The 16474-nt window shown below is 44.0% G+C and overlaps 1 protein-coding gene across 3 annotated transcripts in view; it reads right to left on the bottom strand.

Moving 5' to 3' along the window:
- VPS13B (vacuolar protein sorting 13 homolog B) overlaps window positions 1–16474 on the bottom strand; it is a 2423697-nt gene that overhangs the window by 1308209 nt on the left and 1099014 nt on the right. For all 3 annotated transcript variants that reach the window (XM_069220546.1, XM_069220545.1, XM_069220547.1), the window contains exon 23: window positions 5408–5642. In XM_069220546.1, coding sequence (XP_069076647.1) covers window positions 5408–5642 — 235 coding nt within the window. The remainder of the gene's footprint in view (window positions 1–5407; window positions 5643–16474) is intronic.

Here is a 16474-nt window from a genome sequence, read left to right as displayed (position 1 = left end):
TTGTTTCCTCTCGTGAGACAGGTACGCTTTGTTGTGGACCGTGTCTAGTATTGCTCCTAAGAAGTTTAATACTTGTTTGGGGTGAAGCTGAGACTTTTGGTAGTTGACTACAAACCCCAGGCTGTTTAACAATTGAAGGCAATACAAAATATGACGTATCCCTTGCGGCTTTGAGGGTGCCTTTATGAGCCTGTCTTCCAAGTAAGGAAAAACCTGGATACCCGACTGGCGCTGCTACCGGAGCCAACATTTTTGTGAAGATTCTGGGGGTCGATTTGAGACCGAATGGGAGAACTCAAAATTGGAAGTGCATACAATCCACTCTGAATCTGATGAATTTGCGGTGGTTGCGATGTATGTGAATATGAAAGTAAGCATCCTGGAGGTCTAGGGATGCCATCAGATCTCCAGCATTTAAAAGACGCAGGACATCCTGAAGTGTTACCATCCTGAACGACTGTTTCTTTAGAAACTTGTTTAGTGCTCTTAAGTCCAGGATGGGGCGCCAGTCCCCAGAGGGTTTCTTTACGAGAAAGAAGCGGGAATAGAATCCTCTGTTCTTCTGAGAAAAAGGGACTGGCTCTATCGCTTCTTTGCCCAGCATCACTTTTACTTCCTTGAGGAGTTGGTTCATCCTCGGGGGTGGTGGGCCCGATGGAGGAACAGTTGGAGGTGTTTGCGTGAATTCCAGAGTATGACCTCTGGCCACTATATCGAGCACCCATCAGTCTGATGTTATAGCCGCCTATTGAAGGAAATAGGAAGCTATGCGACCTCCGACCCTCGATATTGGTGGGGGGGGGGGGGGGGGGGAAATGCTGGAATGACTGGCGGGTCATTGTTTTCTGCCCGTATCTCTTCCTCTGGCAGCTCCTCTTCCTCTAGTTGGATGTTTATAAGCTGCGGCCGGTGGTAACCTGTAATGCTGCTGTTGCTGGTGGTACTGGTGATGTGATCCTGTGGAGGAAGACTGATACTGGGATCTGTGCTGTTGGTATCCCCCTCGAAAGGAGTAACCTCCTCTTCCCCTTGCTCCACGAAAAGGTTGCTTTTTATATTGAAGGGTACCTAGAGATTTTGCCGTATCCGTATCTGTTTTGATGGCTTGTAACATGTCGTCGACATGCTTCCCAAACAAACTCTCACCATCAAAAGGCATGTCGAGAACGCGACTCTGGGCCTCCGGTCAAAATGATGTAGCCTTTAGCCATCCTTGCCTGCGCAAGCCTGCTGCGCCAGCCAATTGCCTGAACCCAGTTAGAGAAATGTCTATTGCGCTGTCTATAATCTCTGCGGCAACCCTTTCTCCCTCCTGCAACACCTTTTTTGCTTCCACCTTCACGTCCTCTGGCAGGAGATCCAAGAAAGCAGACATGTCTGCCCACATTTGGCGATCATATCTTCCCAGGATAGCGAGGGAGTTAGCTGCCTTAACTGTGACCGCTGCTACAGAGGAGAATTTTTTACCAATGTTGTCTAATCTCCTCCCCTCCTTGTCTGGGGGAGATGCTATAGGCGCGGAGGGGTTTCTGGAACGTCGCTGCGCTGCCTGTGATATTACTGAATCAGGTTTTGGCTGTGACATTAAACAGGCCGGAGAATCATCCGGGGCCTTGTACTTCTTCTCTAGTCTTGGCATTTGGGAAGGCACTGTTGCAGGATTTTTCATTGCCTTCAAGCCTTCCTGCCATAAGAAATCTACTATGGGTATCGCTCTTACCGATCTCTTTGATGGCTCTTTGAAGTCGTACAGAAAACACTCTGTTTCATGAGAGACAATTGAAAGGCCAAAACGTGTTGCCGCTCTCTCTATCAGATTATGAAAACCTCCTATGTCTTCTGGAGGCGAATCTACTGGACCTGCTGGAGGTGGAGATGGTGTGGGGACGAGATAATCATTCTATTCACTAGTCACAGAATCTCTTAGCTCACCCTCTTCTCTTTCGTCGTCTGACGAGGGATGAGCTTCCTGCGTTTGGCTAGTTAGTGGTATGCTAGCCTGTGGTGTTTCCGGAAGACTAGTAGTCTGGGTTTGACGAGGTGTCTGATAGCTTTCAGGTCTAGGTGGCGTGGTCTGCGTTGATGGTGGAAACCTTCTATAGTAGTCATTAAGCATATATTGTACGTCCGCCACTAGTGTGCTAGGCATGGAGAGGGGCAATTGTTGCTCTGCCTGTGGGTAGGATGTTGAAGCATAACTAGGCTGGTAATGCAGTTCGTCTTCATCATCAAAATCCTGGCACTTGACACGGAGTTGAGACGGGCTACTCGCTGCCCCAAACATTCCCTCGTTTTGGGAGTATGCGTCATCATCATCGTCATCTAAGAGATGTTGTGGGGGGTATGGCAATACCTTGCTTGGGGAGGTATGCATTGGCAGAATATCGGAAGCTTTGTCCCTCATGGTGATAAGTGAAAGAGGTAAGAACCTGGTTGAGTCGTCCTGAGGATAAGGCAGACTAGTTGACGATTGGTGCGGTGGAGTACCCAGGAGGGTCGATGGTCTATACATTGCCAGTGCTGTGGACGTTATGCTCGTCGACGGTTCCCTCGTCGATGGTTCTCTCGTCGACGGGTCCTTCGTCGACGGGTCCCTCCACAGACGGTGTCTTTGTCGACGGGTCCTTCGTCGACAGGCCCTTCATGGACGGATCCTTTGTCGGCGGTTCCTTCATCAACGGTGTCTTCGTCGACCGTTGTTTCGTCGACGTATCCTCTGTAGGTGCCGTCGTCGGCAGTGTTTTCTTAAACCTCATTGAGAGGTGCTTCATAGACGGGAGTGCCCTGGTCAATTGGTGGACCCAGGAGGCCTCCGCCGTCGACGATGTGTTTGCCGACGAAGCCTTTTAAAATATTTTTGCCGTAATTATCGTCGTCGACGATAACGGCGACGACGTCATGATCATCGGTGAGACCGCTGTTGTGAACGTCGACGACACTGTAGTAGATGTCACCGTCGTCGACGGGTGTTTTTTCCCTGAAGAGACTTTTTCCAGCTCTTTCTGGGGTGACAGACAGGGATGTCTTTTTTGAGGTACTTTTCCTATGTGAAGGCGTAGTAGGCTCTGAATGAACCTCTTTTGGCACATTTTTGTGTGTCTCTGAATGGGAAACATCCTTTTTCGTCTCAGTAGAGACTTGTTTTATCTTTTTGGCCTTCTTCCTTGGTGGCTCATCAGACACTCTCCCTCTCTCACCTGTTCTTTTCTGAGGGTGAGAAGCATAAGATGACGCTTCACTTTCGTCTGAGGAAGGATGCTCCATGGCTTTCTGCTTCTGCAGCCATAAGAGAAGTCTACCCTCACAGTCCTTGAGGGTTTTTTGGCTAAAGGTGCGACAGATCTTGCAGTCTCTCACCTTGTGGTCTGGATGGAGGCAGTAGATGCATTTCTTGTGGGGGTCATCAACATGTAGTCTCTTCTTCCCACAACTGTCACAGTCTCTGAACAGACCCTTTTTTGTCTTTTCAGACATGATAAAGCTGAAAAGCTAGTTTCCTGAGAGAAACAATTTTCAGTCAGAAATAAAGTAAACTGAGCAGAGCTCAGGGAGACTCCCTTCACACGACGTGCAGTAGAAAATCTGAGGGGATTCAGCCTCTGTTGGGAGTGTTTGGGAGGGGCTGAATCTTGATTGGTTGACACTGAAGTTTGGGTCTTTTCACAAAACAAAGTGGATAGACTTTAAAATAGCCTATAAGGCCTACTGAGGCCTACTGAGGCTTTATGTATTTAAACTTACCGTGAGGCTCCCACCTCGACGACGGGGATGATTCAAGCATGTGAATCTATGAAAGATCCAATACTGGAGAAACACAGATTACAGACCAAGTGTTGGTCTGTATAAGGATACTTTGCGTGGCAATTGGGGCGGAAGGGGGTCTGGTCCATGAGGTTTGAAGATGGACGCGGTCGGGCCGACCAGGCCCCGCTGGAGAGTGGAAGCCCTGAAGGGCCGCCGGAGCGCTTCTTTCTTCGGTGTCGATGTGCTAACACTAAACCGGTACCGAGCGCAAACAATACCGTCGAATTTTCCGATAACTAACTAACTTTTCCGAATCAAAATACGGAGCAAGAGGAACACGTCCGAACCTGATGGCGGAAAGAAAACAATCTAAGATGGAGTCGACGCCCATGAGCAATGGAGCCGAAAGGGAGGAGTCCCTCGGTCTTGTGACTCGAAAAGACTTCTTCGAAGAAAAACAACTTGTAACACTCCGAGCCCAACACTAGATGGCAGGATAATGAACAGCATGTGTATCTGCAGCTACACATGCCATCGAACATATATATATATATATATGTATGTATATATATATATATATATATATATACACATTTATTGTTCAGCAGTGCAATTTTCACACACACACACAGCCGAGTTTAGAAGCGGGAGGTAGATCTGCAGGCATACAGACAATAGTGCACTACAAATGCTCCACTGCATCCAGTGTAATTAAGGGTCAAATTAGAATTCATGCGCAGGATGCAAAGGTGCTGTGGACAAGGGCCCTAGTAACGTGAACTGGATGGCCCTCACTACACATTGAAGAGAATCCTCCATGCGACTAACGCCCTAAAAATATACCAACATCTGGAAAAGTACTGTCTACCTACGGAAGTTCATGGATTAGGGATCAGAAACATGGTCAATGTACACCCCTGAAAGCACAACACAACTACCCGCTCACTCTTGCATGAAGTGCAGTATACATTTTCAGTAGAGGGCTCTTACTGCAAGCAATGCATGGTGAACTGGCCCCATAACTCTGCACTACTACCTTCCTATACACCCACATACATTATCCTACAGCAGCTGAGCAAAAGAGATCCAACCTTTAGATGGACTAAAAGAAGTCAGATTTATATCAACAGGACACAGCCCTAACAATGCAGAAAATAACAGTGAATAAAAAATAACATCCAAGAATACTGTACCACAATAAATGTTTCTTCTGGCATATGAGGTGTCCTTGTGTTTCCCCAACTTCATGTGTGTTTCGGTGTCGGGCGCGAGGGCTGTGCATGGGGTGTGGTCAGTCGGGGTTTGTGTGTCTGCCATTTTCCCCTCTTTTGCCTCTCCCTGCCCCCTGTCAATTTCCTCAATCTGCCACAATTTCGTTCTTTCTCAAACAACTGCATATGTGCCAGAAGCAATATCTGAAGGTTGCTCCATTTTCCTGACAGATATATTGCAGAGGCTGTGCGCTGAACACACTGGTAGCCAAATCAAATGCACTTGCTAAAACACTGCTTACTTAGTTGCACTGAATCTAAATTAAACCTTAAAAATGACATATGCTATAAATTCAAACATCTTCATAAGTAAAATATTAAATGTAGGGGAAATTCCAACAAAATAGTCCTTATTCGATTGGAAACAAAAAAGGATTCTAGAAATGTTTTACCTTCTTCAAGAATTGGGCGCACCACTGCGAAAGGGATCTCCTGCAGCGGCTCCATATACTTGTGTCCGGCGCTCATGATCTTAATCTGCGGTAAACACAGCACAAGAGTTCCAGGCATGCTGGTCTGGCCATGGTACCAGCTTCTCACAGTTCCAGGAATGTCCCCTGAAACAATCGTGCTCGGAGATGGAAGGCTGTCATTTGGACAGAACACGCAGCAGGACTTCACTTTTAGCTGCAATTTAAAAAAAAACACAAAGTTCGCAGTCACAGTAAGTACTTGAAGTAAGAAAATGTTTAGATATAAACGACAGCCCGGACATGTAAACAGAAGGTCAGCCCTGTAATCCGTGCCCACTACTCTGAAACCCCTCTTCAGTTTCCATGAATAAAGTGCAGCTCTGTATACATCACTGAGTGACTGCTAGCTTTCAGTTTTGTTAAGGTCGGCTCCACAAGTGGAGCTTAAGTACCATTCATAACAAATCTACGGACTGCATACAATTCCTTCACACAACGTCTTTTGGGGTAACACATACGTGGCGTAAGCTTGTGCGGCTAAACCTGCTAAGGCTCAATTTAAAAATGTTTTAGCAGCTCATTTGTCCGCAATGCCCCATTACATTTATTTGTTGCACTGGACTTGTACCCACGTGGAAATCTAAATACAGGGAAGTGAAAATATTTGAGAATCAAGCGCAGTCAAACTATACATATTAATTGTATCAAGTCAAGTCACGTGGAGATAGATTCTCTGACTCCAACAGAGATAACCTGGGGCAGAAAAGAGCTGAAACTCGCCCTCTACCCACCGACAGAGAGCTGCGTGGGGAGCCCACGGCCGGCCGGCCAACCTCACGGGGCGGGGGAGCTGTGTTTAGCAATACCGTGCAATTTAAATGCACCTCCTGCAGAGTTATTTGTGTGTCCAACTTTCATGCAGCAATAAAAATGTCAAGGAAAGTTTTGTTTAGTGGCAAACTTGATGCGCCATAAAATAGCGCAGAGGGTTAAGGATCGTGTTGAAAAGAACAGATCTGCATTTTATGAGGCTAGCTGAGAGGACCAGCAAAGAAAGCCTTTACCAGCGCTTTAAAACCAATGTAATGTATGTGAGGCAGGGGCTGTGGTGAGATGAGGGGCACTTTTGCTGAGGGGTAGTGAGGGAATCCGAGGAGGTCATTGGGGGAGAGGGTTGTCTCAGCTCCAGTGATGCTGTACTGGGCTGCAAAGCACAGACATCATCTCTTCAAGGAGCTCTCAACACCACTTGCAACTCCTAGAAGGACAGCAAAGGGCTGATCACACACACATCCTCCAACACACATTGTGAAGCGAACGATTCAGCAGCTGCCTTTGACAGACCTCCGGGCAATGAAACACTCTTATTTGTTAGTGACAGACAGGAAGGGAAGAAGCTCAAGAAGGGACTGAGAGGAGAGCATGAAAAGAGGATGGGGATGAGAGAAAAAGAGTAGGTAGAACAGGGGAAAAGACGGGTAGAATAAAGACCTTTGAGCACGAGCGGCTCACTGCAAAGTAAAGTTGCGGCATACGGGGAAGGGGACGCGGGCTTGGTAATTAAAATAAAATAAAAAATGTAAAAAAATAAATAAATAAAACTTACCTCCTCCGCCATGCGCTGCTACCCTGTCCCTCATTGACTGCAGGCACAGGCTCCCAGCCTGCCCTGTGGCCAATCCTGACTCTGCTCAAAGCAGCATCAGATTTGGCTGGGAGCGCCCAACCAGGGCACTCCAAGGCACACTGGGAGCCTGTGCAGGCTCTCTCCAGCCAGCAAACACAGCCTACAGTGCATGTGTATTTGGTCGGCCTGGGACGGCTGGCCAAACACACATGCGCTTTGAGGGGGAGTACTCGTCAACCCCAGTGCCCCACCCCTTTTACCAAACGACGATAATAAACACAGTTTATTATCGTCGTTTGGTAAAGGTTTTGCAGCTGTCGCTGTTGGTGGGGGCGATGCTCCTCCGCCCCTGAGGAAGAGCCGCCCCTACCTTTGAGACCTCATTCTCCTATTAGTGTAGCATGTGTAATGATACTCGGGTCAAGGGTGTCTGCCTGGGAGAAATTCTGGACTCCAGGAATTCACTAGCTGAGGGAACATGAAGCACATATTGGAATAGGACTGTAATCTTGGTTTGTGACTGTAAAGTTCCTATAGTTTAATTTTAGTGCTACAGTTGTTGTAATGCTGTACTTGTAGTTCTGCAGGTATACTTGACGCAATGTCGTGTTTTATGTAATGTAGCCGTTTCTCGAAGTTTTGTAGTTGTACTTGTACTGCTTGAAGAGTTGTACTGAGAAGTGTTCTCTATGGCTGTGTTAATGCTGCATTTGTACAATTGCATAGTTAAAGAGCTATACAATTATTATTTTGGAGATCTGAACTTAAATTGTTTTAGTATTTGTAAACGTGCAGTTATAGAATTCTAGTTTTTTTTTTAATGTTCAATTGTAGAGCTGCAATGTTTTGTAGCTGTACAATTCAGTATCTGCAGAGTTGCTATAGGTGTGTGGCTGTAGTGTTACTGCCGTGCTCTAGTAGTGTTGTGATATTGTAGACATGAACTGACGTACTTTTGTTGAGTTGTGCGGCTGTTGAGTCGCAGCAGTTGCAGAGTTGTAGTGTGGCAGACATGCAGTTCTAGAGCAATGCACCTTCTGATGTAGATGTACAGTTTTAGGTAGGAGAGTCTAAAGGTTGAAGAGTTGTACTGTTGTCGTGGTTGCGCAGTTATAGAACTGTAGTTCTGCTGAAGTTGTGCAGTTGTACTTTTTGTATTGCGGCGCTTACTGCACATGAATGTTTCCAACAGATTATTTCCGTATTGCAATCTTTAATTCAGCAGTAGATGCACACAACCACACTTGTTCGTGGCTATTTATTTTTAGGTGAGGTTCACACTTGTAAAGGAAATACAAGAAATGTTCAGGCTTTTTGCAGTTTTAAATTTACGTGCAGGAAATGACATCTAGAAAATATTTTTGATATTTTTGTGTAGTTATGTCTGTTTTCACTATTTTACCCCATTTATATGCCTGCATACCCACGTATTAGGATGTTTAAATGGACTTTTATTGGTGAGATTTGTGTGGGAATCTCCCACTGAAATGCGATAGATAAATGTTTATTTACTTTGTTTAGTTGGGTACGAGTTTCCCGGAAGAAATAGGGAACATGAGAGCATTATGAGAGAAATGTTAAGGGCTCGAACGGTGTAAGGCAGTGGTTCCCAACCTGTGGTCCGGGGGGTCCAGGGGCCCCTGGGGGTCCGTGAAGCATCCTCAGGGGTTCCGCGACTGATTAGAAAATTATATAATATCAAAAGATTAGGTCCCCAACTTTCAGTAATGACTCATTGGGGGGGAGGGGTTCCCTGGATTCCAATAAGGAGTCAGTGGGGGTCCCCGGGTTCCAGTAATGATAAAGTGGGGGTCCACAGAAGTCAAAAGGTTGGGAACCACAGGTGTAAGGTGTTACAGTGAGGGCGACAACCTGAAAGCAGTCAAGAAGGCCCCTCCTCCCTGCATAATGAATACAAAGTAGAAGGCCGTACCTTAGGCTGGAGCTGGCTTAATTCAATGCAGGTGCAGAAGGAAGGAGTACCCCAAGCACATCACTTAAGGCTCCACATCCTACGTGCCACGGATGCGGCATACGCCGGATACACACACTGACATAGCGCTGCGGGGGAGAACGCCTCCACTCCTCCGCGCTTCACTGGGGCTTCTTAAAACAAGCCAACGATTTCTAGCCTAGAGCACAACATGGTGCTGGTACTGGTTTCAAATGCAATGTATTTCAGAGGGGAATTGTTCCTCTACTTTGTAAAGCACGATGTAAAATCTCTTAAAATGGCAAGCTCTGGACCGCCTACCACATCTTCACGTCATGGCTGGGATTGCATGGTACTGAACCAGCAAATGCTGTGCACTTCACGGTTTTAATGTATCCTCTTTCTGTGACCCTTTTCATAAAAATTATAATATATGGCTCCATCTTTTATTTCCACAGTTCCACATTTTGACCCTTTTCAACACTAGACATTCGTGGATTACCTTAATGGAACGGTCACTATAATCCGTAATGCCCACATTACTTCTTCCGTTCTTTTTAGGGTCGAGCCTGAGTTGCATGCGCTCGCTCATGCGTATCGCAGCGAGACGCTTTAGTGTTTAGAAAAGGGCTCAGAGCCCTGTCAAGGTCACATCAGTGTTTTTTATTGGTTCGTGGGCTTACCTAATAAAATCTTCTTGCTTTCATTAGTCGAAGGCACGCGTACGTCATGCCTTTTCCTGTGGCTAGCCCTCCTCGAGCGCAGTGACCAAGTACAGAAAACATGCGAGGCTCGCTGTTTTCCATCGTGCTCGTGGACTTCTTTTTCTCTAATTTACGAGCGCGATCTCGCTTGGCAGAAGTCGAGCGCTTTACATAGTTAATTTCACTTTTTGGGGTTATGTACATAAATGCACTTTTGCCCGATAGGTGAAAAGTCGGGTTAGGAGTTTATAACGCGATCAGCTCTAACATGAGCAAACGCGAGACCCGTTGCATTGCAAATGTTTGTTTAACTTACTAGGAAACGATTTGCCATAATATCTCTCGAATAACCACCCCTGATTTCTCTAAATTAAGCTCAACTAAACTTTGAATCTCCCTCTGGCTTCTCTGCTCGTGCAGGGCCAGCAACTAGGTCACTGGAATTGTGCAATTCTGCAGCGTTTACGCACAATTATGGTTTTACCACTCTTAAGGCATGAGCAACTATCGGTTGCATAATTTGCATATCCAAACAAAAATCAACATTACTTCTATCTTAAATGGATCAAAACTTTAAAAAAAAAAAAAAAACACCACACATAACGATGAATAGAGGCAGAGACTTTGCTGAGATTATCTGTTCACATATGAGTTGCTGCTGTTTGTTTTCGGGTGTTAAACTGGCACTAATGAAGGAAATCTTTCGCTTAGACTGTATTAGCAAGTGTTAAGATGACAAAACAACAAAATAATACAACCCAAGAAGGTGTCGCTTTGTGCCGCAAAATTTGCCTTTTCTTGTCCAATAATTCTCATCATAGATACTTCCTTGGGCTTATGCTCTGGGCTTTGACTTACCTTTTTAGCGTCCGGGTAGCCCTGCGCTCTATACATTTCTTAAACTAAACTAAACTAACTTAGTCAAACCTGCCATTTAACTTGGTCCTACACTGCGCACAATTTCAGTTGTCCTGGCCATTGGAAGTAACAACACCCTTCTACCGTTTATTGAAAATACATCCAAGTTCCATCGAGAAAGAATGCATATTGTAGGTACTTGGCCATGGAAGTGTATCCGCAGTAACAAAGATTACTGGTAAGGAATACAATCATTAACTTCTCATATTATTTTATGGTCTATTCTGTTATTCAATAGGAGAAGTCATATAACTTGCCCAGTAGCTCGATTGATACAAGCTACTTCAATCAGGACCACAGTGCACATATCTAATAAGGGATAAAACAATTGATCCAGGAAAGTATGTACCTTCTGAACTTTGCCGAACTAAAAACAGCACAGCTTTGTCCCTATCCAAGCTCGCTTAACCAGTGAACTTAAGCCGATAATGAGGCAAATGTCCTAGGTGTGGCTCAAGAAGTCGTCCTGCAAATCAAAGCTGGATTGTTCCGATTGGAGCAAGGTCAAGGCTGATTTGCACATAGCTGGGTCCAAGCTGAGGTGACATGGTGTGCAAAGTTACAATAGATTGGGATGCGGCCCGGAGTAATTATGTGAGGCTGAGATTAATTCAAGCACTCCATCGACCACGTTTTTATATACTTTAGTGTGTTTGCCCGGAGTGGGATGGGTATGTCCAGACAAGGGTCCCAAGCATACTGTATCACTGGAACCAAGCTGTACCTGGCTGATGAGCCCATCACTAGGGTGAAACCGGTTCTGGGTTGCTTGTGTTAAGGCTCAAAGAGGACCTCTTTTGGCAGTTCAGGCTGGACTGTTCTGACTAGTGCAGGGTCAAAACTGATTTGTATTCAGCAGGGTCCAAACAAAGTTGACCTGGAGTGCAAAGTAATGATGGATTGGATGCTGCCTGAGTAATTACCAGTGGCTGAGATTAATTCAAGCAATCCATCCACCACTTTACTGTATACTTTATCATTTCCAAGGGGGCTTAATGACTAGCTGGAAATGGCCTGTTTCTATAAATCTACTAGTTACATTTTTCAAGAACTAGGTAACAGCATGACAATCTACAACATGTCTAGTGAAGTCAACAAAAAGAAGAGGCTTTCTTTAAGGCGTTACATTCATAGTCATATTATTCAATATGTTGTCAGATCATTTTAACATGTACAAATCATGGATAAAGGACATCCAGATACTCATCAGATGCCTTAAGGTGTAGAATACAGGCAAACGAGAAGAATCAATAACAATCAGCAGTAAAAGATGGCTACTGCACAGTAGCGTCTGCACAGAAAGTAAGGGGGGGGACAATGATCATGCAGAAAGGTGCACACTGACATCGGAAAAATACACAAGCAAAAAATTACAGACATGCAGCTCATGCAGAATGACGACGGTATGTGGAAATACAAAGGAAATGAGAAGTCTAGTCGCACCTTGAGGTAGGAGACAAATGAAGAAAAAGTCTCTGCTAATTCTGAGACATGAACTACGGGTTATCAGGGGGTGATGGGCACTGCATTAACATGGACTATTATGTTTAAATATATTTTGAGTACATTTCACGGTTAGGATTTTCTCATTTGGAATAATGAACTGCATTTACGGATACCTCCTGATGAAGGCCAACAATGCCGAAAATATATTAATATATAAAACAATAAAATTGTTGTAATCACAAATCAGTTAAAGAAAGTGAAAGTGGAATTAGCAAACATAAGACATAGAAATTAACATATAATAAAAAGATGATTGTACAGTTGGCAAAGTTCATTAAATAGTAAAATAAAAATAAGTGTTTCAACAAGTAACTCATGAGGCAGAGAAACTGTGCTTCAAGAGGTGCCATGCAAATGGGAAGCATGCAAGAGGTGTGGATTCCCCTACAAGTCAGGATCTTGACGAAGACAATTGTATAAATTAAGGAAAGAGACTAGAATGTAATCTGATGAATTATCAGAAGCCAGGAAGCCTGCAGAGAGAAGGGCTGTTTTTATCAATGACTACCTGTCCCACCACAGACACCATAATTATGTATTTTGCTATGGTAACCAAGGATTTTTGGTCAATAAAAGAGCATCAGTAATCAAGTCTTGATCCCACTATAGGTCATGTGATGGTGGAGCACTCTTCATCGGATAGAAAAAGTTCTCTATTCAGCCAGCACTCAAATATGAAAATTTGCATATCACTAATTAGAACAAGCACAAGGGCTTTTACATTATGAAAGAGGCATATAACTGATTCCCCTATGGGCCATGATTTATAAGAAATGCTCAGCTTTCAAATCATCATCTTGGAACTAACCAACATCCACCCTATTTTATCAGAGTACAAGTACAAGCCAATTATCTTGCCATCTAGACCCAGAGAGGGGACATCAAATTAAAAAAGGTATTCAAACAGTACCAACACTGTTTATTAATAACCACAAACAGGCTGTCATCACTGTAGATGTGAATCCCTATCCAAGGCAGCCAACAAACTGTAGAGACGCTTCGTACAGATATCAAACAACAAAGAGGATGTGGGTGAATCTTGAGGCACACCCCACTTTGATTCTAATACAGAAGTTGAGACTCCACCAAAAGCCATTTGAGAGGCCCTGTTGGAAAAAAAAGTATCAAATGCTGTTGAAATATCCAGCAAGATTAAACAATAGCAAAAGTTGTGCCTTCCCTCTGCCTGCAATTTCCAGTAACCACAGATAATTACTGAGCAGAGCCATTTGGGTGCTCTGATCAGGGTTAAAAAGCCAGATTGAAATTCTCAAAAAAATGGCTGGAGTGAGATCTTTTAAGAGAGAAAATTTGCAAGGGTCTCCTGGACACTCTGTGATATTCATGATGATGTTGATAATTCCCTCACCCCCCCCCGACCAATAAACCATCAGGAAGGAGGAGGGGGTTAAGGTAGTCCCAAAAGCTGATTTCCCAAGTCTCAATCGCTTAACAGAGATCCCCAATATGATTACCAAAAAAAGAGCTCCTACCGGTTGTCAGCAGATATTGTCCCATTCAAGGAACGTCTACGCTGGGTAATAACTTTAGCAGTAATATTTTACAGAGAATTGTAAACAGTCTGTGCGGTTTCCTACTTCAGCCACATGGACCTCTGAATTGTTTTTCTGGAACTCTTGGGAAATTGTGTGCCTTTCCCTGCAGCTACTTAGATAGGATAGGCAATACTCCTGAGGAAGGGTGATTACTAACTGAGGTAAATAATCACTGCACCTGAGACATCTAAGAGATGCAGATGCACATAACCCTCAGTAGAAGGGAAATTACAAGCAACACACATTTTTACCCTCTGAACGACAGAATTTACTTTACACACAAGCAGACTGAATTTACTTTACACACAAGCCGCAGATCTAAACTAAGGGCCAGCCTATTTCTGTCCAGTTATAAACAGGCAGATTCAACTTTCCCAGTGAGCATACTGTATTCATGTTCGTCAGGAAAAAAAGATTTTAAGGGACCAGAATTTATGTGATGCCTATGCCAAAGAGAGGCAGCTGGAGACTTCTCAGCAGTAGTACAGTGTCCCAGGTTGGGCAAAGCTGCTTCACCCTAAGCCAAAGCTTAGAAACACTCCATCATCTATTAACCTAGAGACTCAAATGCATCCAGATTCCAAAGACATTATCCAAGATATTATTGGAGCCCACTGGGGCATTAACGTGGAGAATTTTATATCTGGATAATCCCTACTGGAGAAACTGCAAAACAAATTTCCGTTTACTGTGCTTTGGTGAGTCAAATACGGTAACACAACACTTGGAAAGAGGGCTACGATATGCTTTACAAATCGAAGACCATTCTTTATGATAGCCTAAACTTTTGAAGCTGGCCATGTAGGCTCTTGAATAAAATATGAAGCTGTGAAATCAACACAATTACCTGTTCAGGGCTCCACAGAGAATAAGCTGATCAAGAGTTAAACATTTTGAGGCCAGGCAGAATTTGCAGGAAGAGTGAAAAGCTCTGATTAACCTTCTCTTATGTAGACTGCTCCCTGAGAAGAGAGGTATGCTGGCTTTAGCAGGATATAACTGTTTACTAAGAGAGGTAAGATATGTTATGGGCTCATGTATAGCAGAGCGACTCACTCCTGGAAGAGTATGTTGGCACTTGTTACTGGACAGCGGCACAGTAGTAATTAAAACATCCAAGTCAGGACAGGTGCGGATGTGCAAGAGATTGTTGTAGTGAAATTGTGAAAGGTAAGAAAAGGATTGACCCCCAAGTCTGGCAGTGTGGATACACGGAATCCCTAAAAATGCTTTGTAGACCTGCGCAATCTGGTGGGTTGGTAAGTCTGGAATATAGGTAGGGTGTTAGTACCTTAATGCTTTGTAGGTCAGACAGCAAAGTTTGAAAATAATACGTTTTCTGAGGGGCAACCAATATAAGACTTTTATGATCGGTGCAGAAGAAGATCATGAGGGAAGATTGCAGATCAGCTCTGTGCTCTGCACCACCTACAGTTTAGACAACAGGGTTTCATTTGTTGCCACGACTAATGCTTTTCTGTAGTTTAGGCGACTGTCGATAAGCATTTGTACCAAAGTCTTTCTAGCAGTTGAAGGTAGCCAAGGAAATACTTTTTTTTTTTAAAAGATGCCTCATGGCAAAACATATAACGCAGGTGGCATTAACTTAGTCTTTCATGGAAAGAGTTTGGTCAAGCTTCACGCCCAGATTATTAAAAAACAGTTTTGGTATTGGAGTAGGGCCAAATTCCGTGGGCCACTAGTCTGCTGACTAGAGCTCCCGAGCTTTACCAAACAGCACTACCTCGGTTTCACTGCTGTTTAATTGGAGGCAGTTTTTGGACATTCAGTAGGCATAAGAGTCTAAAAGAGCAACCACTGTAACCGTAAACCAGAGTTTTCCAGTACCCACACAGGAAGCCAATACCAAACTGTAAAAGATCCCCCCCAAAAAAAACACAAGAGCTGAAGGAGACTCAATCTTGAATCTGAATTCAAGAATATCTAATACCCAGACAGTGTTCTGTTCAAATAAGTAAAAACAAGCGAATCAGAGCTTTTAAACAACTTTCCTGAAATTCGGTTCAGGAACTTTCCTTGTTGACTTATAGATTCAAAACAAACATGTTTTAAAGAGGTGTCACCAGCTGGTTCACAAATCAAACACTATCATTTGGAATTTCATATATTTTTAGATTATACAAAACCCTCTTTTCACCTAGAAAACGCGTTGAAACGTCGGATGCCTAGTTCCCACACTCTCACTGAATGAGGGGTGGAGAGCTACCTCTGCCAAGACAGTGCCAAAACAGCGATCCTGGTGAGTCGTTCAAATTGAACGATAACCCCCAATTGAATGCACATCTTTTCTGATTTGAAAAACATTCTCCCCTCAAGTCAACACAATGATCGAAGGAATTAATTACCATTTGTCTATGACTAAAATACTTTTACAGCTCTTCCAAACAAATCAATGGGTGGAGTTGGTCAGGTCCCTATCAACTACACGGTTGGTCTATGACAGGCTGCAGACGGTGCAATATTAGCTCTTAATTTGAAGAAATGGACCACATCAAGACCACATTGAAGAAACTCTAGTTATACTTGGGGGCAAGATCAAGGTCCTAAGCACCATGAAACTAGTCTTCAGGGACAAGGTTCATGTGGTTAAAATATGGAGTAACTGATATGGGTGTATAAGGCCCAAAGGTATGGGACACCCTGAATTTCATTCAGAGCCTATCCTCTGAATGTTAGTGAAAATAAATCATTTGATGTGGTGACCAAGTAAAATTGACTCACCGAGTATCAGATTATAGATAGACATTATACTTCTCTACAACTAACCTTCCAGGACCCTTC

Source organism: Pleurodeles waltl, chromosome 2_2, assembly GCF_031143425.1.
Source record: "Pleurodeles waltl isolate 20211129_DDA chromosome 2_2, aPleWal1.hap1.20221129, whole genome shotgun sequence".
In the NCBI taxonomy this organism is placed as follows: domain Eukaryota; kingdom Metazoa; phylum Chordata; class Amphibia; order Caudata; family Salamandridae; genus Pleurodeles; species Pleurodeles waltl.
The sequence above is the reverse complement of the archived record's forward strand: the minus strand, read 5'-3'. Positions and strand labels throughout refer to the sequence as shown.